Raw genomic sequence first — 25087 nt, forward strand, 5'->3', positions numbered from 1 at the left:
TACACTGATGCATACAAAATAATTTTTCAGTAAGTCTTAAAAAAAAGTAAATTGTTTTATTTGAATTACAGGTAATTAAAGTATTACTTGAAAAGTTAAAAATATTTTAATGCTTTTCCTTTGTAGCTATGAGGTATTTAGCTATGTGTTTCTGTCAGGTACATCATAGTTCATGAAACCCTATTGAGATGTTAGGTGAGCATTTCTGTCATATACATTGTTTTTTGATTCCCCTTCACACTTTCCACACAAGTCAATTTCCTCAAAAACCTGTTTGTAGGCACAAGTGTAGGCCACAAGAATACCACATTACAGAGTTCTCTCTTAAATAGCTTTTGATTGTAGCTGATCAAGCATCTTTCCTTTACTCGATTGAGGTGCAGTGCATATGATGTTGAGAACCAAGCAAGTGGTGTGTTTCTGCTTTAGTTTTGAATGTGTTCTTGAATGTATTTGTCAGAAATTCTGAGCCAGCTCCGTGGGCAGTGGAGAATCATCAGGAGCCACTTGCTGGTCTGGGTTGCTTTGCTACACCTACAGCGTCTATTTTTGGCCATTGTCATAGAAAAAATTTACTAGAGGAGCTGGATCTTTGCCCTTACTGGTATGACTTTTATTATGCTTTTGTGACAATAGGCCCAATCTTACTTGCTGTCCATCTCCTAGACGGTGTTTTTGCTCTTAGTTCCCACTCTTTCCATAGGAGTCACAATATCAAGTTTACTATGTCAGCCTGTCTCCTGCAAAGGCAGCTTTTGAGATTTCTTTCACAAACCAGTGAGATGTCATTAACTCATAACTCAGTATTCATCCTTGTAGTCAACTATCAACGACGGAATAAGGTGATCTGGGCCAACACACAGGTTACTTTTGAAGTGATTTGTCCACAAGATCAGTGTAAATCTTGCACCATTTTTTTATTTTTGAGTTTGAAACATGCAGATGAACAGGGGAAAAATACCCTTAAACATGTGACTCTAACAGATTCATATTTCATTCCCTCCTCCTAGATATGCTGCTTTAAAGGCACAGGACAGCCCAAACTCACGTGAAAAGCAAAAGTTTGTTTATGTTCACTGTGATTTAAAATGAGAGGGAACAGGAAAGTTGTGAACATGAGGTTTATAAGGATTGGGAGCACAGGAGATAGCCAAACAATTCATCTTAGCCCAGATTGACCCTTCACAAGCTTCCAGTGTAAATGTGGAAGTCTGAGGTGTAGGGCCTGAATTAGGGTTCCCATTATTTTCAGAAAATTATCTGATTTTTACATTTATCCTTTTGGGGTGATTTTCTCTGCTTGTATGTTTTCCTCGAACTATGACCACGTTTTCAGCTATGAATAAGGTCCTCCCTCAATTCCATGTCTGAATACGGGGAAAGCATTAGTATGAACATCAAAAAAGTTACTCACTAGTAACAGTTCCCTGTAAATTACACTGAACAGGCACATCATGCAATATTTCTATAGAATTTACATAATACTAAAAATACAGTCAGTACAAATTATTTATGTCATCTGGTTAAGCTTTTTCAGCTGTTTCTTAGTAACCCCAGGTAGCTACTGTGGCATGTAATGTTTGGTTTTCATCTCTTTCTTTCTTGAATACTTTTTACTTTTAAAGTGTTTACTATAGGAAAAAGAAAATATCCTCAGATTTTAGTTGAAAAGATGAATATTTTTGTTAATTATGCAGTGGAGGGAAAAAATCTCATCCCAATTAATATTTAAGTAGAGTGAAGAAATGCCCAGGAACTGAAAAAAAAAAAAAAGGCCAAGTAAGATAGAGAGAAGACTGTCAACTAGTCCAGAAAGAAGAGGGCAAAATAGTCCACTATGTGAGGTTACGTTACATCATCTTAAAACTAGTTACTTAGCCAAGCTATTGGTGTTTAAAGTAGATGTTGACTTTAGAAAGTTTATGGCTGATACATGGTTACAGTAGTGCCAGGAGTTGTTGAGGAGGGTCAGAGTTGCACAGTTACTGCATAAATATTTTATGTGAGAATGAACAATTTTTAAAAAAAAATCCAAAAATATTTTCAGATATGCTGTAGTATTTCATCGGAGCTGTCGGAGTTGCAGGCATGGAGATGTACTGGGAGGTACCACAGGAGGCTCTGGGCTGAGCCCTCAGGTGTTCCGAGACCAGGACAGTAGCCCAAAGTGTTCCACCACCCCCTGTTTCACAACTTCCACCCATCACTTGTCACAGCTCCCAGGTGTCACGTGTTTGGTCAGCAGTGAAGATGTGATCGACGCAGATATTATCCGAAAGTTTTGAGTCGAAGTCCAAACGCAAACGCAGCTCATCCAGCAGCAGTCCCCCTCGCAGGGCTCTGCTCTTTGGTCCCTTATAATGATCCCGCTGGTGGAAGTGGTAGCGTCTGAGCAACAGAGCAACTTGGCAGCACTATTTCTAAATTTTACAAAAGTCCACATTTTTTGCTACCTTTTGTCTTGTGTGCAGTGAAGGCTCTCTAAGAATATAAACCAGAAGTACTCATTGGGTTGATTGAGTTGCCTTTTAATTTAAACATTTCTAAATGGTGCAGTTTGGGCTTGACATGAGCAATAGGCATCCTTACATCTGTCACTTTGTCCACTTTGTGTTGGAAAGCACCTTCTCCCAGGCTGCCATTTGGACACACAGCTCTGTAAAGAGATTATGTCCAGTGAGAGGGAGGAATCCTGCCATCAGTCACACAGCCAGCCGCAGATCCAGCATCTACACAAGCCAATGCCAAGGGAAGCCCCAGAGATCACACCAGCCCTTGTCCAGCTCAGTGCGGCTCTGTGCTGGCTGGGGGAGCAGCCGAGTGTCTAGGAGACAAGCTTGTGGCATTTACCTTGAAAAGGTCTCCCTTCTTTTTGTAACTCCAGAGTCCTTCTGTGAGATTTTACAGTTCTCTGAAATGATGAGGACCACATTTTTAAGGTCATTTTAAATAATGCTGAATTCTGTTTGGGGCTTGCTTGTTTCCTCCTGTGTTATGAAAACACATACACACATTACCATCTACCAGCGCCCGTCCAAAGGGTATATCCCTACCTCTCCTTGTGCTTCCTTTGTGGAGAGCTCTTGTCAGTATATAGTATACTATTATTTTATTTTAAATACCCCACCCCACCCCAAGCAGAAGAGCTGTAGAGAGTGACGGCAGTCTCCTGGAGGGCTTGTTCCCCAAGAAACTGTCACAGCACTGACAAGCCGCAGGATTTTCTGCAGCAAAGTCCAGACAAAATCGACCACTCTTTAAAACAGTGCTTTCCAGCAAATGACGTTCAGTCAAATGGAAGACCTCCTGCAGTGTTTCACTGCCCACACTGGGCTGCTGCTACAAAGAGCAGCAACTGTGCCTGCTGAGTTGAGTCCCAGAAACTCACAGCTAATGTGTCCAGAAATCCTCTTGAGTAACAGCTAATACTTTAGACTCCTTTACCCAAACAGTGTGTTATTTAAAAAGAGTTGCATATGTAACTTTATTTCAGACACCAAAGAGAATGTTGTTTTCATGTTTACAGCATTAAATGTTCTAGCTTTTATATGACAAAAGCTTTGTACACTTCTTTTTTTTTTATTAAGGGGACAGCTTTACTGACTGTAGATCAGAGAAGATGGGAAGATCTGAAAAGCAGACTGAAGATAGCACAACCTCTTCATCTCCCACCTCGTCCGGGTATCAAAGATATTTTGATTTTATTCATGTTGAGCCCTAGTGTTCGTAATTCCCCAGGAGTCTGTGATTCAAATTAAAATTGTAATCGTGAGGCCACTAGGAGGTTGTGCATAAGTTAACGTAGAAACAGGCTCCAACTACAGATCTTTGCATAAGGCTATTAAAATCAACCCCAAAAAAGGTTGTGCTTCGATGATTTTAGGATAAGCCTTAATGAAAAAATGAATTTCTAAATGAAAAATATTTGCAGTTGGCTGTTAATGATATGAATGGAATGTATTAACCTGACAGCAGTTGAATGATGCACTTGCCCTACTAGTACCACAGCCTTCATGCAACACTGGTGTTCAGTATTTGAAATTGTATATTCAGAGGCCCTATTTGATATGGAAAATTGTAACACAAAATTAGAAATGTATTTTGAAACTGGTGAAGGATTATTTTGCCACTAATGGTCATGGAAAATATGTCAAGATATAAGGGGCAAATACTACTGTGCATTTTAACTCTCCTCAAATTCTTTCTTTTTCAGATAACGATGGCTTTAGAGCTAAGATGTATGATATAACTCAGCATCCATTTTTTAAGAGAACTATTGCTGTACTTGTTCTGGCTCAGTCTGTGTTGTTATCAGTTAAGGTAATTGTGTTTCTTTTTAAGTGTTTCATTATAGTAGTACAGCATGTGTTGCACACATTTCCTGACATCAATTAATGATCAGTTGAACCATTACTGTGATGAATGTAAGGAAACAGAATTTCTAGATACAGCAATCTCAGTTGGCACAGATCACTGTAGATTAATTGTAAATTGTAGAGCTGAGTCAATTTCTGTCTTTTTGTAGTCTGGTTTGGTATTTTTAATTTCCAGTTAAGCTGTAAATCTGTGAGAGATTAATACACCAGGATGCCACTTCTGTCTTGAGCATATTTTAAAGTGAAGTCTCTTCATTAACAAAACCTGCAAGAAAAGTTAAGGCAATGAAGAGGCATTTATTTCTGTTTAACAGCTACTCTTCTATGAATGGCTTTTGTTTGCATTTCAGTGGGATGCTTCAGATCCAGTGACTGTGCCTTTAGCAACAATGTCTGTTGTTTTCACCTTCATTTTTGTCCTTGAGGTAAAGTAATATATTTTATGATTTCTTGAGACTAGTATGTATATGTTTCATTTTGTCTTTAGGGATATTGTCTCATTTTTCACTATATTTTTTATTTCTGAACATGTACATTTGGGGCTCTCCATGTCACTTGTCTTTAAACATGTGTTGTAGAAAGAAACTTTTGACTTGTTGTAGTCATACTTCTCCACCACCTTGAGCTTTGTGTTCTTTTATATAGGTCCAACTCTGAGCATTTCAGCATGTGTTTTGGTCAGCCTAAATGAACTCGTTTCTTGCAGAACATCTCAGATTAAAGTCACTCCATACAACACAAGGTCTGTGTTGTATCATGGAAGTTCTCCTTGCTCCATTTATATTTTGCTTGGTGTGTTAATCCCCACTGTTCTGTAGCTGTGACATCATCAAACCACTCTCAGTTTTGTTTTGGTTTTTTAAACATCATATTTCATTTTAATACTTTTAAATAACATAAGTCAAATTCCAGTATTGTCTATCTTTTGTTGCACAGATCTAGATCCTATGTGGTAACAGTTCTCTGTCTATGAGAAAATTGTCACCACAATCAATTGTGCAAGGTGTAATTAGCCTGTTTTCATAAGATTGGAATCTAAGGACATAAACACATTTTAAAAGCATTTATTTTTTCATGTGTAAGGATATCCATACTGTAACAAAGCAGACATTTATGAGGTTAAAGAAGATGCTTCCTCTGTGGTTAGGTTAGTACATAATTGTGTTCCAAGTTTGTAGTTGAGTATTTTTCTTTTCAGTCCCTTTTGAATAGCTGATACTGACCACTATCGGAAACAGGATAGTAGAGTACATTTCCCACTGCTCTAATCCAATATGACAGTTCCCATGTTCCAGTGATAGGTTTCGCCAGCAGTGATGAATAAACAATGAAGTGAATAACTTGTAGCAGCTGTAGCTAGAGTATGTCCATGCTGTTGCTTCTTTTTTCCCTACCCAGGAGAAATCAGTATCTCTTGAGAGACTGAGCAAACACAGAAAAGTTTGATTTGTGTCATACACAGACAGGTTTTAATTTACCTAGTAACTATGTCTTCAGAAATACTTTTTTTCTCTTATACTGCCAGGGGAAACAAATACATCTCTAAAATTTCAAAGGAAGTTTGTTAGAGCCAAGAAAAATTTGTTGACTGTCTCAACAGGCCAGCTATCACGCTGTGAGTGCACACAATTTATGGAGAGATGAAGCAGCTTCCTGCCCAGGATCTTCCCTAATGCAGCATAGTCTGGTTAGTCTGCTATGTACACAGTCTGCTACCACTAGCAGGCATGGTCCATGAGGAAGGCCAAAGCTTTCTGCAAAGCTAATGGCCCTGTGTCCAGCCTAAGGACTCCCGATTCAGTCTTAAACCTTTACTGCTCACATCAGTATATGTGGTGTAGAAGAATAGGAAGAATTCAGAAAACTTACTAATGATCACAGAATGAAGTGAAATGTGTTTTTTTATTTGCAAGGTGTGGTGTTCAGTTCAAGATTATAGGCATCTGAACTTAGGCGTTTAATTTCTACAGGTGAGGCAGGTGTTTAAGCTGTCAATATGATCAAGGGAGATGTAGGGTGAGTTTCATTTGCCTAAATAACCAAAGGCATCAAAAGCTTTTTAGGGTACCCTAGCTGATCTCCCCTTACCTCCATGAGCTGCTGCAGAAGAGCAGAGGTGTGTGCAGGTGTTGTGTCATCCCTGCCAGCCCCATACATCTGTCTCCAGTATTCTAGGGCATCTCACCTGACTGGATAGGAGTCAAGATACTTTCAGGTACCTCAAATGATAATTAGAGACTCAGACAACGTATTCTTCACTTTGCAGGCAGGCTTCAGAAAAAATTTATATGGGGAAAAAAAAAATAAACCACCTAACTGGAAAATCAGCCTTTTACCTCAAACTAGTGTCCTTTTATATACAGTTTAGGTTTCAGAAATGTAAAGGATACTGCTAAATGGCAGTGTTGCAAGATGGGATGGAAAAAATTATGTAGTGAAAGCCTGACATTTATAGCCTTTGTATACTAACACTTGACTTGCTTTGAGGTTTAATACGAATTGTGTATGAGAAACTCTCTGGTGGTCCCTCTACATGTATCACCCTACCTCAATATCTGTTAGCCATTGTGACTATTTCTTGCTGATGTCTGTTCTTAAGCTTCCTGTTTCTGCTCCTATTACCTGTATTGGAAATGTCAAGCACTTCAGCTGCTGTCTTTTACCAGGTACATTGTAAAATGTACGGCCTTTACTGTTCTTAGGTTTCTTCTCTTATACACTGCTGAGTACAGATGGTGCTGAGTACAGACTGTTCCTTAAAGCAAGAAATATTTGCAATGTGGGAAAGCTTTATAATTAATTAGAACTATAGGTGCTACAGAACACAATTATATTCTTGAGTTCAAATGTGCTTATGTGATTTTAGCCTGTTTACAGACAGCTAGACAGATAGGATACTACTACCTCTTTCAGCCACGTGTTATTGACAATCATTTTCTAACTTCATTACTTGTTTAACTGTAAGAAAACTTAAGCCCACATTCACCTCAGCAATCTATGCATTAAGCATTCAGTCTGAGGTGGTCAGCTACACCCCTTCCTTCAGTACTTGATGGAGAGAGAGAGAGAGAGACCCTGGTCTTGGTCATTTGTGGTCTTCCAAAAATACCACTTTTCCTTTATCTAAGGAAGCTTAGATGTTCTGGTTAGTCTAGCAGCCTAACCTGTCTATGTGGGAACACTTACCTGACATGAAACCTGCCCTTGGTTGTTTGAAACTATTTCTTAAGATTAATTCAATCGAACATTTTAGAGAATGGAAGAGGTTTGTATAGCAAGAAATAACCATTTCTTCAGTGCACCTGAGAAATTGCTGTTATCTGTAGGTCACAATGAAGATTATTGCCATGTCACCTTCTGGCTTCTGGCAAAGCAGAAGAAATCGGTACGATCTCTTGGTGACATCTCTTGGAGTTATATGGGTGATACTTCACTTTGCCTTACTGGTAAGATTTATAAAATGCAGTTCCAGTGATTTAGCTTGATTTTTTCTGTTAAGCAGCAGCAACAGGATTGCTTCTATACACCCAGATAAACCCTCGGGAGTTTAATAAGGCTGAAATATGGATGAAATAAATTAAGTTTGATGCTAAGAAGAAGGAATTGTTGTCTTGGGCAATGATGAAGTACAAAACTTGTCTTACTGACTTGAGGTAGAGGTGGTAAATGTGTAGAAAAATGAAGTCTTTAGGGAGGATGTGAGTGAAGAAAGGATGGAATCTGAAGACACTGAGAGCTCCTGCCCACAGAAGTCTCATGAACGTCAAGAAAGAAAGAGGCAATGCACAGTATGCAGACAGGAGCAGTGGGCTGGAAGAAGGCATAGTTGCAAAACTGCTGAACAATACAATCTGTCCCAAACACAGAAGCAATTCTGGAGCTCTGGTTTTGATAAAGGGACAATGTTTAATCCAAGAAGGTGTGGAGGAGAGGGGATGGAGATCTACTCTCCCTCCATCCCACTCCAGATTTATCAATTTGGCTACCCCCTGGTTCCCTTATATACAAGGGAAGGAGAGGGGATAGCTGAGACTTGTGATCAATCACAAGTTGTTGAAGCCACAACCCTATAATGGCTGTGCAGGCTTCTCTTTTGTCTGCCGGCAAGCTCTGTTTGGAGGAAAACCTGTCTTGTGTGACTAGTCATTTTGCCCTGACATTCACAGTTTGCTTCCTGCTGCGGAGTAGCTGGGAAGGCCTGGGGAGTTTCTGTAAGCCAGCAGCTGTCTAGACAAGTAGACTGGGGCTGCTGGACATGATTACAGCCCAGTTAATAGAGGATTGAAGAGTTTTTGAAATGATGTGTGGAGAGGTTGAATTAGTATTTTTGAAGCGGTGGAACATCTTCTATTAGTTTCTTACTGCTCCACTTACTGAAGTATTAGTGCTACTAGTTTATGATTTCTCTTATTTCATATAGCAACTGCCCTACATTATTAAAAGACCAATTATCATGATCTTTCCATGAGATCCCTGGGAGACAATGTATTAAGTCTTCTGTGTTTCTGTTCCAGAATGCATACACTTACATGATGGGGGCATGCGTAATTGTCTTCAGGTTTTTCTCAATTTGTGGGAAGCATGTAAGTATAAATTAGGAACTACAACCATTGCAGTGCTCATGTATGAATTAAAGGACTAGATACTACGTGTTTCTAGTGCACATTCTGTAAGGCTCTATTTTATATGCAAGGAAAAAAAAGGACACTTCAAGCAGCACTCTCCAATTTTACACTCTGTCTTTAAAATGTCAGGATTTTAGCTGTATTATATAATAGCATTATATTATGGTTACTGGAAAAGCTGCAATTTTTGCAACAACAAAAAAAAGTACAACTGCATCGCAATGCCATGTAGTTTTTTAAAAATGCTCTCTCAAACTCTGAACATAACATTGTGCTACTTTCAGTACTTGCCATTTCAGTGTGGTCTGATGTGCATTATATTTATTTATTTTCTCTGCAAGACTAGTGGAGTGGTAGTTGATGCCCTCATCTTGTTATGATAGTACTGTCTTATAGAAGTTTCTCCCTCCACAGTACAGGTCTGTGTCTTGTATCTCTATAATGTACATCTTATCACAGTAAAAGATTTATGTTCAATTTTAAAAATATATTGGGCTAAGATAGTCTTCTGGAAACACTGGCATGGCAACAGAGTAATTCACTTCCAAAGTTTACATTTGTTCTGTGTTTGGAATCACTCTGATGTAATTAGAGTAGGCTGGCAGAATAAGCATAGGCAGAGAACAAACACATTTGTTTAACAAGTGGTGACACTCTGCATCCTCTTGCTGTAGAACATCTTAGACTATCCAAACATTTTCTGTGAAGTCTAGCATGTTAAAGTAAATGTGATGAAAAGACTGCTGTACTAGGTTGCCAGGGTTAAGAACAGCAACTCAGAGGGTTTGTGCAGTAAAAATAAAAAGTCTTCCTTCAGTCAAACTACACAGAGCCTGTAGAGCCTTGAAAGTCAGATAAAAAATCCTTGCTTCTCCTATGCAGCCAGACCAAGTGATTGCCTTCAATGCTTTCTGATTGATTCTAAAGTTTTTTCAAGGTTTTAACCTAGTCGTTTGTGCTTTCATGTTAGGAATTGTATCAGTTTCACTAATTTATCTGTTGTGATGCAATATGATGACTAAAAGTCAGCATGACTTACCAGTTTGGCATGATTCTAATGAAAGCTGCTATCCTCAGTCCCATTAAAGAGAATTTTCCGTAGCATCCAAGGTGGCTGAGGGTGTTAGGACAATCTAGGGTGGTAACTTTTATCAAGAGTGAAATGTACAATATGCATGCATGGGAAAGTGAAATCTAATGTCAAGGCCTACACCCTATGTAATTTCCAAAATTATGCTCTCTTCTTAAGCCAAATTGTGTGAGAAATTACTAGTTTAATCAAGCTGTGCTGATCTTGAGGAAATCCCCTTCTCTCTACATCAACCCATTCCTTTTGGTAGGCTGCAGTATCTGTGATTTCCACCTAACAGTTGTCATCACTTTCAGATAAGCCCAAAGTAGTTTACTGCACCACTGCTCATGCAATGCTAATTTTGATACTTCTGCAGTATACTGATCCTAGAATATTATAATTAAGCTTGTTCTTTATTATTGCTATGTTATCCTACATCTACTCTTTGAGGAGCAACATCTTGACCTTGTAAATTAGGCAGATGCGCGGATCTCTTTAACAAGTAAAAAGCACACTGAATTTCAGAGGAAGGCGCAAAACGTTTAGTTCAAATCAGAATCAAAATGTACCATTTCACTGGGGTCATCCATTAACGTACACGTGTAAAGAATTTGTTGTCAAAATGGCAAGTGCAATAACTCCCTTTTCCCTTTTATCTCTGCTTTCCTGAATGGCATCATGGATTGCTTTTTCTCTGTGACAGGTGACACTAAAAATGCTACTCCTGACTGTGGTTGTCAGCATGTACAAGAGCTTCTTCATCATAGTGGGAATGTTCTTACTGCTTCTTTGTTATGCTTTTGCTGGAGTGGTTTTATTTGGTACAGTGAAATACGGGGAGAACATTAACAGGTACAGTATGTACTTACTACCTTATGGGGATGTTCTTTAAACAGCCTGAAAAAATCACATTCTGCTAGAGAGAAATTTATCCATGGTAAAAACCAGACAAGTCCCCAGGTCTAGCTGAAGAACTCTAAAACAGAATTTCTGATAGCAGACACCGAGCTGTCTTTCCAGCCCTTGTGCACTGGACCAATAACAGCCAATCCAGCCCAGAGCAGACTGAGAGCTGTTCTCCATCATGCCAGCTGGAATATGTTTCAAAGCAGTGCTGCTCTAGCCATAAGCTGCTGAAACACAGTGCACATACTACACCTTAATGGCATCACCCAGAAACATGATCTGTATCCAGGCTGATGCAGAGAGGGGACAGTCCTGTGAACTTGCTGTTAACTGGAGATTTCCCAATCAGTAGCATCATCAGGCTTCAGGAAGAGAATGGAGACAGGAGATAGGATCTGGCCTTGAGTGTGTTTTAGCTCTGATAAAATGAGTCAAAATACTCAGACCTATGTCTGAGCTGAAGTTCAGTTATTGTATCTTAAGTCACAAAATAAGTAATTCAGTGAGCTCATTCAAAAAGTACTGTAACTATTTTTAGTTTAAAATAGTAGAACAGTAGAAAATCGAAATTATTTGAATTTATTCTTGCCAGCATTTTAGTTCTGGGGTGTGAAATGATCTCTCCCTTTACCTCTCTCTCTCTCTCTCTCTCTCTAACAGACATGCAAATTTTTCATCAGCTGGCAAGGCTATTACTGTGCTCTTCAGAATAGTTACTGGAGAAGACTGGAACAAAATTATGCATGACTGCATGGTAAATACAATGCTGCCAGAGATAACATAGGCAAGAAGCAGGAGACACCCTTAAAGTGTTTCTGGTATCATAGCTTTGTACAAGGAATGTTGTGATGGCCTTTCTCTCTTCAAGAGTGTTGTGATGGCCTTTCTCTCTTCAAGAGATAACCTCCGAATAGGACACACAGATTGCAGTTCCAGTCACACACTCACTGTACTATTTTGTGGAGCTAGGCTATTACATGATATTAAAACAAAAATAAAAAGTTGTTTCCAAAATCAGAAGTGCAGTAACTTGCTTTCTCACTGTTACCTCTGCTTGGACCGGGGCAAGGTGACTTTTTACATTAACTTTGTCTTTCACGCCTGCACTCTGGCTCATTCCGTGTGAATGGTAGTCTTGATGACCTCAACATTTGTCCTTGAATCATCCTATTTTTCCCAAGTAAATTTCCATCTGTGGTTTCCATTGCAATGAAAATCATATTCCCTTCCTTTTTGAAATTAATGGGCAGGGAAGTTTTTTGAAAACCACATTTCAGCACAACAGGTTGTTTCCTTACAGTGGCATAATGCACAGTGTGCCTTGTGTGTGGTAGTGAGGCCCACACCTAGGCCTTTTTTGTCATGCTTCTGTCTGGTTTCTGATTACTAACCACTAAAGGAACAACAAAAACCTGCCCACGATAATGCCTACAGTATTATTCCCTAATTGGGAAACTTTAAAGAAATTACAGTTATAAATACTGTATTGATTGCATAGAAATTAAGAATCTTTCTTTATGATTGAATGACTTGGTTTTCTTTTGTTTTGAAGGTTCAGCCTCCATTTTGTACGCCAGATAACAGCACCTACTGGAAAACAGACTGTGGAAATTATGCTGGTGCTCTTATGTATTTCTGTTCATTTTATGTCATCATTGCATACATCATGCTAAATTTGCTTGTTGGTAAGTGAAACTATACATTAAGAAAAAAAAGGTCCACCTTAGCATGTAGTATGTTAGATGTGAGTGTTGTGATATCCAGGCATGAGGTAACCTCGTACCTTTACTGTTACCTTATATGTATATGATGATTTTGATACTTCTCTGGCAGGGTGTATGCTAAAACAGAAATTTTGGGAATGAAAGTTTTTTGAACAAAGAGATGTGTTGCATTTTTATAGTTACCCTAAGAAATACTGTTTTTCTGAGCTTTTCCTTCCTCCAGTTAACATTTTTCCAACATCATTGGAATTCACCTAACTGACCTTAGAGGATAGTAGATTAGGCATCTCACCAGCATTTAAGATACAGCTTTTTAAAAGTGAGCACAATGAATATTGATGTAGCATGACTATATTACCCATACATAGTTTTTGTCTAAACATACAGCTAAAGGCATTGATTAATATGAAGTTTGCACAACAGAATTCATATTCTGTTGAAATCCATTGTTACTTATAGGTGTTAACCAGTTAGAATGTAACTACCAGCTTTCTTTATAGTGTATTTTGGTTTTGTGGTTTTCAGCTATCATTGTGGAGAATTTCTCATTGTTTTACTCAACTGAAGAAGACCAACTTTTAAGCTATAATGATCTTAGGCATTTTCAAATTATATGGAACATGGTTGATGACAAAAGAGAGGTAAGAAATTTGATAATGAACACAGAAATCCAGTAAGTTTACATTTTTCCTAAATTACACATATGGGGAAAACAAAGTATGCTGACAAGGCTCACTGAGCAGTTACTGTTCAAGTTCTAAATGTTCAGCAAGCACGATCTAACATTGTTCATGGCCCTTAGGTACTAACCTGTATTCTTTACTCCTGTGAAGTACTTATAATAGTAAATTTAAAAACAAATGTAGATATTGATGGGATCAATAAATAGCATCTTTCTGCCTGGTCTCCTGAGAGTTGTTCCCTTGGAAGTCTACAGACTCACATCCATTTATGTGTTTGATCTTCAGAAGAGCTTTGCTGAGATTTCAGCACTGTCTCCTGTAAGATGCTCATAGAGAACCCAATGAAGTATGGGCTGGATGAGAAGATGATGAAGTGACTGAAAACTAGCTGAATGGCCAGGTCCAGAGGGTGATGATCAGCAGCACAGGTTCTAGTTGGAGGCCAGAAACTAGTCATGTACCCCAGTGGTCAATACTGAGTCCAGTCCTGTTCAACATCTTCATTCGTGCTCTGGATGATGGGGTAGAGTGCGCCCCCAACAAGTTTGCAGATGACACCAAACTGGGAGGAGTGGCTGATACGCCAGAGGGTCATGATGCCATCCAGATGGATCATTTAGGTGCATTTAGACTGGAGAAATGGGATGACAGGAACCTTGTGATTCAGCAAGGGGAGGTGCAAAGCCCTGCACCTACGGAAGAACAGCCCCAGGCATAAAGTACATGCTGCAGGCTGACCAGCTGGAAAACAGCTTGCCAGGAAATAACCTAGGGGTCCTGGTGGACACCAAGTTGAACATGAGCCAGCGGTGCCCTTGTGGCAAAGAGGGCTAATGGTATCCTGGGCTGCATTAGGCAAAGGGTTGCCAGCAGGCCAAGAGGGAGGATCTTTCCCCTATACTTGGCACTGGTGAGGGCACACCTGTAGTCCTGGGTCCAGCTCTGGACTTCTCTGCAACAGAGGTCTAGACATACTGGAAAGAGTCCAGCAAAGGGACACAAAGATGATGAAGGGATTAGAGCATGCCTTTTATGAGAAAAGGCTGAGAGAGCTGACACTGTTCAGCCTGGAAAAGAGAAGCCTCGGGGGATCTCATCAGTGTACGTGAATAACTGAAGGGAGGATGCAAAGAATATGCATGTAGAGGAATGAAGCTGGGTTAGTTAATATTGATAACATACAGCTGTGGGCTGGCTTGGGGGAAGTGGGTTGGCTGATGTCGATAAGGTGCAGCTGTGGCTGGTTCTGTTAAGTGGTTGGGCAGCCGATGAAGAGAGAGCAGCCAAGGAAGAGAGAGGAGGAAGAAGCAGAGAGAAGAGCACAGCACGCATGCATGTACGTACAAATGAACGAGATGGTGAAAGACCTTGTTGCAGCCAGCTAGTTTGGAGAGTGCTGCAACAGATGGAGCCAGGTTCTCTTCGGTGGTGCCCAGTGGACAGGACCAGAGGCAGTGGGCACAAGCTGAAACTCAGAAGGTTCCCTCTGAACATCAGGAAACACTTTTTCTGTGGGAGGGTGACTGAGCACTGGTGGGGGTGGCCCACAGAGGCTGTAGAGTCCCCATCCTTAGAGATACTCAAAAGCCATCTGGACATGGTCCTGGGAAACTGCCTTTAGGAGGCCCAGCTTAAGCAGAGGTGTCAGACCAGGTGGCCTCTGGAGATCCCTTCCAACCTCAACCATTCTGTGATTTTGGGATAAGAATTGCATCTGGGAGACTAAGCTGTTCAGATGCCCACACAACTTAAATCATCATCTGAATGATTCATGACATCACTAAGACTTGAACATAAGCAACGTTATGATGAAAGAAGTTGGTTGCTTGTAGCTGGCACATGGCTTTGCTGGAGATGGAAGCCAGTCTGTACTGCTGGAGATGGAGAGTTCTGCATCCATTGTGCCCAGCACCGACAGTTTTTCTCTCTGATGTGGAACAACACACTACAGCGAAAGTACTTCCACTCAGGCTCATTTAGCAGAACAAAACACTTGGAAGAGTGTCAATACCACTGTTTCAGGGAGAAATACTTTCAGTCCTAATTTTTAGAAGCAGATCAAAATTGTTGTCACAAAAAGTGCAACATGTGCTAGGTTGAGCAGAAGACCTTTGAAAAGCCAGTAAACTCCCAACATTCTCCTGTCTAAAAATGCACAGTGAAGGGGACAGGTTGAATGTTTAAATTGCAGTTTAATCTCAGTTTTTTTCAAAGGCGGCTCTTTGGGCATATGATTCTAATTACAGATTAATGCAAATGGAGAAATTAAATCCCCAAGCAATTTTGAAAATTTCTGGCAAAATTAACAGCACAGATTCTCATTGTGTATCAGTTAAATAACAGCAGACTTCCATGAATGTGCTGAAGAGCTGGCTGCATGCATATATTCTTCAGCAATGTATTCACAGTGACTTAAATAGGCCAGGATTTGAAACAGAGTCTTTAGAGAAATAGCATTTCTCACAGCGATCAGCCTGAATGTCTGAGCTGGTTGTTAGGTCAGTAATAATTTACCACCTATTATGCAATTTTACACAGGGAGTAATCCCTACCTTCCGAGTGAAATTTCTGCTGAGGCTTTTGCGAGGCAGGCTGGAGGTGGATCTTGACAAGGACAAGCTGCTGTTCAAGCACATGTGCTACGAAATGGAGCGGCTCCATAATGGTGGTGATGTCACTTTCCATGACGTGCTCAGGTACTCTGATATTTTCTCTAAATTTGTAGAAGGGGTATATTGACCTGTTTTTCTCTCCAGGCTAACAGGTATTTATTAGGCTTGGGAAAAGGCAAGGCTGGTAGCCATAGAGATACTGCCATTTTAAATGTAACACAAATATTAGATTTCCCTTTTTTCCTTGCAAATATTAGTGATGGAAAATGCAGGTCCTAGGGAATCAGCTCTGAGTAATTTTAAAATTTTCATTTGTCATAAACAGAAAACACATGTTGTTCTTGTATCCCAAGTTATGAAATACTGTCCCCACACATGTAGCGACATGACAGTAAATCTGACTAGAAATAAAATAGAAGTGGGAACATTATGCAAGTGTAAACTGGGGGGGTGGGATGACAGGGGGACACCAAACTAAGCCACTACATATGCCCTGGCTGCTTACAGTTCAGAAGCTTATCTTTGTTGGACGGCTGGATGTAGGTGATAAGATCTTAATTTGAGCACTGCATGTCTCTTCTAGAATCATCTCATCATTTTTTTAGCTTCAAATGAGAATTTATTACACACACCTGAATTATGTATTCTTGCATTAAGCTCTTCAGTATGAGCTTTGATTTTCTGAATTAAAATGTAAGTTCACCAGCATTTAAAAAAAAAAAATATCTGTTTCTTCCAGCATGCTTTCATATAGGTCTGTTGATATCAGAAAAAGTCTTCAACTGGAAGAGCTGCTTGCTAGGGAGCAACTGGAATATACCATAGAAGAGGAGGTGGCTAAACAGACCATACGCATGTGGCTAAAGAAGTGCTTAAAGCGAATCAGAGCAGTAAGTAAAGCTAAAACAGGATCGAAATAGTTGTAGAAATTGAACTGTTCAAAAGTGCTGGAATTTGCTGTCACTAGTCTTCATTTACTCTGGAGTCACAATAATATTTATGTAAAGAAGTACGTAGCAGCTGCTAATTCAGAAAAAAAAATATGTTACAGCTCAATTGAAAGTGCTACAAAAATAAGCATCTTTTGAAGGCAAAAGCTGTCTTCCTGCCAAAATTTATGTCTTTTTAATACAGCAGTAAGGCACATGTGCAGAGACCAAAGTCAAAGGAATAAAGAAAAAACAATGTAATCTGGTGAAACCTCACAGGCCTAATCCTTCCTCTCAGAATCTAATTGTGTAATTTCCTTGCCTCTGGTGGCAGAAGATACCATGATCAGTCACCAGCAGATGACTCTTCAAATTGAACTCATATCAAAATACGTTGTTTAAGTGACCATTACAGTAACTGTGTGTGCAAATGAGCAGCGTGTACATGCGAATCAGGTATATGAACCATGGCACACAGTAGCTGTGCCTATGTCAGTAAATTAAGTAGGGCCAAGGCATCAGGTCAGGACTCAGATGGGGTCACTCATACTCATTAGCATATTGCTCAGTATAGTTTTGGCCAGTGCATATTCATACTCTCCCATACCACTACCATAGGAGCATCACTGCCCTCCAGGCATAGGTCCGGGTGGAGACTGCTCCCAGCAGGCAGCGGTTGGAGCGGTCTTGTGCAGTAGAGGGAAGATTGGCCAGATTATACAAATCCTGGCCTGTCACTTGGCTTCAGCACGGCAGAAAACCCGTCTTTTTAATTTACTAGTACAGACCTAGCTAGTACTTCTGTATTGTGTTTACGCAATGCTTCTGATAGTCAGAAATATTTTTGCCTTTGCTCAGCCATAGCTACAATCAGGTTTTGGACTGACTCTCCTCTTATCTTCCAAAAAACACTCTTCCTTTATATAAAAAGTCACAACCTGGTTGCATTGATGACTGATTTTTCAGTTACTGTAAGGCTGAGCCCATGTCTTGATGCATATACTTTTTATTTTTTTAAAAGCTTACTTCATGTGAGTGGAGGTTTTCCATAGAGATCTGTGATCATGGGATCTGGCTTTTTCTGCTTGTAAATTTATAAAAAAAGGTAACCGGACAATTTGAATGTAATGTACATTCCAGCTGAAACGTCAATGTTCAAGGCATATTCAGATAGATAGTTTCATTTTGATCTCATCTCTGTAATAATAATGGCATGAAATTAAATCTTAGCTCTCAGTTCTGGGTTTTTTTAACTCTGTTGTTCATTTCATTATGATGTTGAATTACACTATGTTAAAGTAAATACAGTATTCATTTCACTCTAATAATATGGTTCAGATCATTTCACATTATATGAACCTTTTATAAACTGAATGTAATTATAGAAGGTAATATATATTTTCAAATTCTCTTGTTAGTCTCTAAGTCTCTCTAGAGGGAGCATGTGAAAACTACCCAGGAAAGTGAAACCCTTCCTAAGGGCTGTTTATTTTAATTTAAAAGCAAATTAGATTGTAAGATCATAATGGCAGTGGTTTTGTTTTTCTATTTGTACTGTAAATCTATGCTTAGTCACAAGGTTTCCGCTACTATTTTATTCAATCTTATTGGCAGCCTGTTCCAAAGTCCATGAAAGAAATCAGATTTTTTTCATTGCCTTCATGTAATTCTTAGTGAGTCTCTACCAGTTTCCTTGTTTCTTTTTCTTTGCAAGAACTTTTAGCACATAAATTAAAAAATGTATGTTTTCAAACTCTAGGTTTAAACCAATAATTGAGCAACTTGCCTTCCACTTAATATAGTTTATAAGTTTCATCCTCTGTTCCCTACGTAAAGGTTAGACATAAGCTGGAAGTCACTTCATTTAAATAGCAACCATCTGATACACGTGGCTTTATCGATGCACCTGGTATGCACATCTGGCGCTCACTGTTTTGTTAAATATTTAGAAGGCTTAAAAAAAAATCAAACACTGTGACACACCAATGAGAACATTTTTGTTGTCACATATTGTACCTTGATAGAAACAACAGCAGTCATGCAGCATTATCCATAGTCTACGAGAGAGTCAACAGCAGGAGTTGAGCCGGTTTCTGAATCCTCCCAGCATTGAGACAACACAGCCAAGCGAAGATATGAATGCTCTTAATCAGGATAATAGTGCACAGCCAGAGGTATGGTAACCAGAAGATCACCAGCTACTCAGAACAAATTCAGAAAACTTACATGTTTCTTACTTTTTTTAAAAAAAAAAAAATCATTTTAACTAGAAAAGTTGGTAGTACTGTCTTGTTTTGCCTCATTCTTTGCCTTTAGATGTAAAGGCAAGATGGTCTAAGGCAGTAATTCCCCAGCTTAGTTCACTGTCTTGCTAGCACCATAAAGGGCAAACTCAGCTGTACGACTCCGGCAGCACCAACTTTCAGCTCTAGCATGAGCTGTGTACAGGCTCAGGGATGTGAGGCTTTCCTGTTCAAGCATTCTGAAGACGTGTTTACACTGAGTAATAACATTGGGCATGATGGGTCCTCTGAGTAGGAGTCCTGGGCTCTTCCAGGGTAGGGAATGACGAAGGTACAACGTAAGGACTCCACTGCAGAAGGCTGAGAATTTTGTACCCTTCAGTGACTCTGTGTAACTGAATTGAGCCTGAATGTTCATTTTATTTTTTTCCTATTAGTAGTAGTTTTCTGGGGCAGTAAAGAATAGAAGCCATGCTGCCTTAACAAATGGCATTATGTTTTGTTTGCATTTTGTATAAAGCTTGGAAATATTGTATAAAGCTTGGAATTCTTGGAAAAAAGAATAGAAAGATAACCCTTCTTAGGATTATCCCCATGCAATGGAGAACTATGACTGAGATTCTTTTTTCTATGTTCAGACAAGTAGCCAGCAGCAGCTACTAAGCCCAACACTTTCTGACAGAGGTGGCTATCGACAAGACTCTGCAGATGCTGGGAAACCTCAGCGGAAATTTGGACAATGGCGTTTGCCATCAGGTAAGTGAAAAATGTTTATCAGTAGAGTCCCCATATACCAAATCACTGCTGTACAGTAACAAGACCATGAGAGGCTTTGTAATGCACAGTTCTGCCTGCTGCCTGCTGCCTGCTGCTTGCACCCACATCAAGTGTTTTCCACCCTCATGCATGATACAGCAGTCTCTCCCCTCCCACCCAATTCTGAAAGTCTGGAAGATGGGCTCAAGCATTGCCATATGCAGATGTTTGGGGTTTTTTTTACTTTTTTATACATTTACTCAGGATCTTTGGATTAGGAACTGTACTGTCCCGTATTTTGGGATAGTGTCTTGTGCATTTAAAGTTCTCTCTTATCATATAAAGCACATTGGAAGTGAATGAAGTTTTTCCTAACAACAGTAATAACTTCTGAGTGGCTTGTCTTGCCTAAGCATACCAAGCCTATGACTTACACCTTAACACTATAATAATAATTTTTTTTATCTTCACTTCAGCCAGGAATTGCCAGGTACAGTTTCCCATTTATTTTCTCAGAAACAGGAAATATCCTCAAGTTATTCTAGGAACAACAGTCCATGACAAAAGAAAGGCTAGACTATACTTAGAGTTATATATATATGTAGAAGGGTGGGAGAGGTGCATAGGTACAGTCTGAGGCCTTAGTCCTTATCTCAAGAGCACTCTCCGCCACCTGAAATATTCTGTAATAAAGTGCATATTGATCTCTGCTGCCTGCCACACTCGTGACCAGCATGTTAGGTGTGTACACATCAACCTGCTTTCAGCTGTCATCAGTCAGTCCTATTCCAAGTCAGAGTGCTGCATTAAAAGGCTGCCACTGTTCAGACCCTAATCATATCTAAGTGGAAGTAAAAGAGATGCTTATGCTACGAGTGCCATTAACCCTGCTTTTGTGACTAGAGTACTTGTCCAAGAAATGGGACAGCTTAAGAGAGAGCTTTCAATCCATGTTTTCTACTTAAATGTCACTGAGCAGCAAAGATCAACATTTTGTTGGAACAGAGAGAAAAAGAGGGAGCATGCTAAGAAGGGATTGTACTACTGTAGCCAACTGGATAGGTTTGTCATGTGAGAAGGAGTTCAGGGTTCCCTTAGCACTTGATCTTGCCCATGTCAACCTTGAACGTTCCTCAGTGGACGGTCTCAGAAAAGGAGAGTCACCTCCATGCACAGTACAGCCCGGCAGATGATAAGAATTCTGCCTCCAATCCAACAAAGACATGTATTTAAGATCATAAGCAGCATCAAGATAAATTGTAGTACTTATATGCTTACACATTTATTTTAGTACTTTCCTAAAGCCATACCAACACCTTGTACTGGCTTCCAGCCCTAGGCCACACTAAATACCACTTTCTAGGTGTAGCTACCACCCCTAAATGCACTTTTCCCTCCCTTTCTCCAGCAGTTACCAGTTTCATCATTTTGCCAGCAGGACAATGCATGTAAGTACTGCCTAAACCATTTAGGTTGCAGTTAACCAGGTAAGAAGAGATCTGTTGCATCAGTTCATCCCAGTAGAATGAAATGAGGCACCGCTTAGTTAAACTGCTCTACCAGCAGATTAGTGAGAGCAGTGTCAACAGTTGGAGCTGAAAAAAACCTCATTGAAACAGAGCCCTGTTCTTTCTGCACTAAATCATTTTAAAGCTGCCCCAGTCCAGCCAGTTCTGTATACCTGAATTCTAACCAAAAATGTTCAAGTAGGTCTACTCTAATACAGCACTTTCTGTTTGATTTCATAGCCCCCAAACCAATAAGCCATTCAGTGTCTTCAGTCAACCTCCGCTTTGGTGGGCGCTCAACTATGAAATCTGTTGCATGCAAAATGAATCCCATGTCTGATGCTGCTTCTTGTGGATCCGAAGTCAAGAAATGGTGGACAAGGCAATTAACTGTGGAGAGTGATGAGAGTGGAGAGGACCTTCTTGATATCTGAGAAAAATTTAAGTCATACTACAACAACAACCACTTCAAGTACAAACTACTTTTCTATGTTTAGAATTGAAGATGCTGTGTGATGTACAATTTCTTTGAAGTCAATGTCATAAATTTTTTCAGATGCTTATCTTTCTGCCATATGAAGCATAGCACACATTTACTAACTGTACTCCAAGAAACCTGTATACAATAGCAGTACTAACAAAACCAGAGAGAATATATTACCTTTAGCAGACAGAGCATTTAAAGATTTCAGATGTTCTGTAGCTACATAATGAAAATGTATTTTGATACACATACCTCTGTGTTTTTCTTCAACCTATACCATACTTTGAAGTGGGAACACTTTACAGGTGTAATGTATTTCTTCTTTTTGTGTTTTCCCTCAGTTCTTATTTAGTAACATTTCTTTAGAAAGATTTTATTATTCACAAATGACCTGAAGAGGTCAGCACTGACTTCATGTTCAAGGAAATTATTTTTACAAAGTACAGATTCTGAATTACAATTCCAAGCTTTTTCTGGACCTTTTTTAAAATACGCAAGATACAGGATGACTCATTTTAAAATCAGAAGGTGAAGGATTGGCTTTTAAAATGTAAATATCTTTGGGTTTTGGTTAATTATGCAAAGAGCTTGATTTTCATAGAGAAAAGGGGGGGGGGGAGAAAAAAAAAGACATGAAAACTGTGCATTTATGATTCCAGCAAAAGACCTCCATGTGAAAAACATGGTTCATGCTTCATTTTCAGACTAGACTGGTTACATATATGTATGGTGTCGTTATTCTCTTAATTGGGTCCCACTTTCTTGCATAGTCATAAGATAACTTTCTTCTTGTCTGTGTGATAAAAATTAGCATGTTGGGGGTTCTAATTACAGAGTAGTATTGTATGGCTTTTAAAATACAGTTCAGTTTTGCCTGTACAGGTAGAAGTGAATTTTACTTACCCGTGTTACTACTCATGCTATAGCCCTGCGAAGCTAAGGTATGACACTGTACTGTGGTTAAGTACCTTTGCCCCTTTTATCCCGATGCGTAATATTTTTACATGTTAGCCTTCTGTTACTTTATGAAGCACCAGTAGTGCTGTATTATCGCTGGTGAAAAGCAGCTGTCCCTTTCATAAATGTTTTTTCCAGTAAAAGGCCAATGCTATACGGATATGGAGGTAGAGAAGAAAAGCCACAAAATGCAGCAAAGTTTGTCAGTTTCAGAACTTAAGCCTGTCTAAAAAAATGTGGGGTAAAAATGTACCCTTCCCTCAGGGAAGAAATAAGAGGTTGCAGATTTTGTAGCTAACCAACTGGGTTTTTTAGCATAGCTGGGACCTTTCTGTCACCATTGTTTCCTATGGAAATTATTGGTTGCTCTAACATGGCCTGATGTGAGATCTTGTAAGAGGCTCACAGTTAATATACATCATCACTTAAAAAATATATCCTTTAAAAAGCAAGAAAAAGCTAGTGCTTTGCAATGTTTTCTGGCCAAAATATTAATGAGGAGCGGTCAGAATACAGCATTGTTTTTACAGATACCTTCACCATAAATGCAAAATTAATTTGGGCCATAAAATACAGTTTTCTTGGCATCTATCAATGTTTTTTCCTTGTGTATGGTTGAACCTGGTTTAGGGCTTTTTTGAAAATAATCATATTGAACACATCTGTATTTTGTGGTTTCTTTATGTGTTTTGGTATATATTTAAGTTTAAATCTGGTCTACTGTAACTCTATAGTAACAGAACATGTGCATTCTCTTGTTTATGAGATGAACCATCAACAAAACTTCATATGAAAGTCCATTCTTTGGGGTTCTGTTTTGTGCTTGTTTAAGTTGAGCTTTTGTATATATGACAAAAAGAGAAATATTTGATTTATAAAGGATAGTATCTTTAAAAGTTCAATAATACGTTGAACTGCAGATCTTTCTGAATCATTGTTGCTGCAAATCTTCTTTTTAAAAAATCTGGCAAACATTTTTTCCTTGCCTTACAGTACTCTGTCAATAAAAGTGAGTTGCTTTAAGCAATATTCCTCCCTCTGGTTTTCCTTCTAACTGTGTCTGCTGTATCTGGCCCGTCTCTGATATTGCTGCATAGTGGCTAGGTATGTGGTTTGTACAGGATTATTTCAAGACATGCTTTCACACTCTTCTAATTTGTTTTTTGGTGAGAAGTCCAGCAAATTACCTCATCAGTACTGCCACGAGGGGGTCTCATTCAAAAAATGGGACTAAATAGGACTGTTCATTATTTATTTTTCGAGATCTCTGGACCATCTAATCTGACTGGGAAGCTGGCTCTAGGAAAGCAATGTTCACCTGTTCCTTTGCCCATTTTACCTTTTCAGATACAGGAAGTGAAATGGAGTTACAAAGATGTGACAAGAATACGTGCTAGAGCACCCGGGCAACTAGGTTAAGGTGAAAAACTCCTTAGTATGGCACCTCCGACATAACTGAAGAAGGTGATAAACTCCTACTCTGCAGCAAAGCAACCAATGTGCATTTGCACATGAAGGTGAGGAAGCAGAGTTGAGGAATGACTGAAGTTCAAGCAGCCTGCACAAACAATGGAGAGAACAAAGAGGAAACAGTGCATCAGGAAATCAGAGTCAGTCCAGACAGCCTGAGAAAAAAAGTTCAAACAAGAACAGACCCTAGACAAAGGTAAACAAAAAATTGCCAGGGGAATGTTACTACCTACAGTGCTCTTGGCCCCTAGAATTAAATCCAGAGTTATGCTATACAAATGAAAAGAAGAAAGTGTTTAGACTCCTTTTCATCTACCGAGAGAGCTCTGTTCCATAGGAAGCGAGTTGTAAAAGCCTTCATGGCTTCTGTGGGCAAAAAGTGTAGTGCATGTTGTCAGTGCTTGAATGAAAACCAGCTTGTGGGAAGTCTGAGAACAGCAGCAAAGGTGAGTCTCAATATCATTCCAAAGTCAGGTCAGATTTCAATTCACTTTTGTAACGAAGAAATTAATAATCTGAAACCATTTGCTACTGGAATGTATCCAACTTAACTAAGAGCTAAAACCATAAAGTACATTTTATCTGGCAAGCTGAAAATACCATCATTGTTTTAACTGATAAGGACCAATCAGGCTTAAACATCTTCAAAATAACATTACATTCAGTATTGTCTGCATTCAAAGACCAGTATCACAGCTTCCGAGAAGCCAAAGAAGGTTTAGATGCCAAAAGCAAGTGAATG

The 25087-nt window shown here is 39.3% G+C and overlaps 1 protein-coding gene across 3 annotated transcripts in view; it reads left to right on the forward strand.

Moving 5' to 3' along the window:
* Window positions 1-23904, forward strand: part of NALCN (sodium leak channel, non-selective) — a 250021-nt gene extending 226117 nt beyond the window's left edge. For 2 of the 3 annotated variants that reach the window (XM_055802380.1, XM_055802382.1), the window contains 14 exons: window positions 3588-3681; window positions 4214-4320; window positions 4727-4801; window positions 7703-7822; window positions 8891-8959; window positions 10777-10925; window positions 11640-11733; window positions 12532-12664; window positions 13229-13344; window positions 15925-16082; window positions 16738-16888; window positions 18952-19101; window positions 19809-19926; window positions 21675-23904. In XM_055802380.1, coding sequence (XP_055658355.1) covers window positions 3588-3681; window positions 4214-4320; window positions 4727-4801; window positions 7703-7822; window positions 8891-8959; window positions 10777-10925; window positions 11640-11733; window positions 12532-12664; window positions 13229-13344; window positions 15925-16082; window positions 16738-16888; window positions 18952-19101; window positions 19809-19926; window positions 21675-21868 — 1728 coding nt within the window. In that variant the 3' untranslated portion in view covers window positions 21869-23904. Of the gene's footprint in view, window positions 1-3587; window positions 3682-4213; window positions 4321-4726; window positions 4802-7702; window positions 7823-8890; window positions 8960-10776; window positions 10926-11639; window positions 11734-12531; window positions 12665-13228; window positions 13345-15924; window positions 16083-16737; window positions 16889-18951; window positions 19102-19808; window positions 19927-21334; window positions 21375-21674 lie in introns of all 3 variants that reach the window. The other variant, XM_055802381.1, reaches the window with a different exon arrangement.
* Window positions 23905-25087: the final 1183 nt, after the last annotated feature.

The sequence above is a fragment of the Falco peregrinus genome, chromosome 4, assembly GCF_023634155.1.
Source record: "Falco peregrinus isolate bFalPer1 chromosome 4, bFalPer1.pri, whole genome shotgun sequence".
NCBI lineage: Eukaryota > Metazoa > Chordata > Aves > Falconiformes > Falconidae > Falco > Falco peregrinus.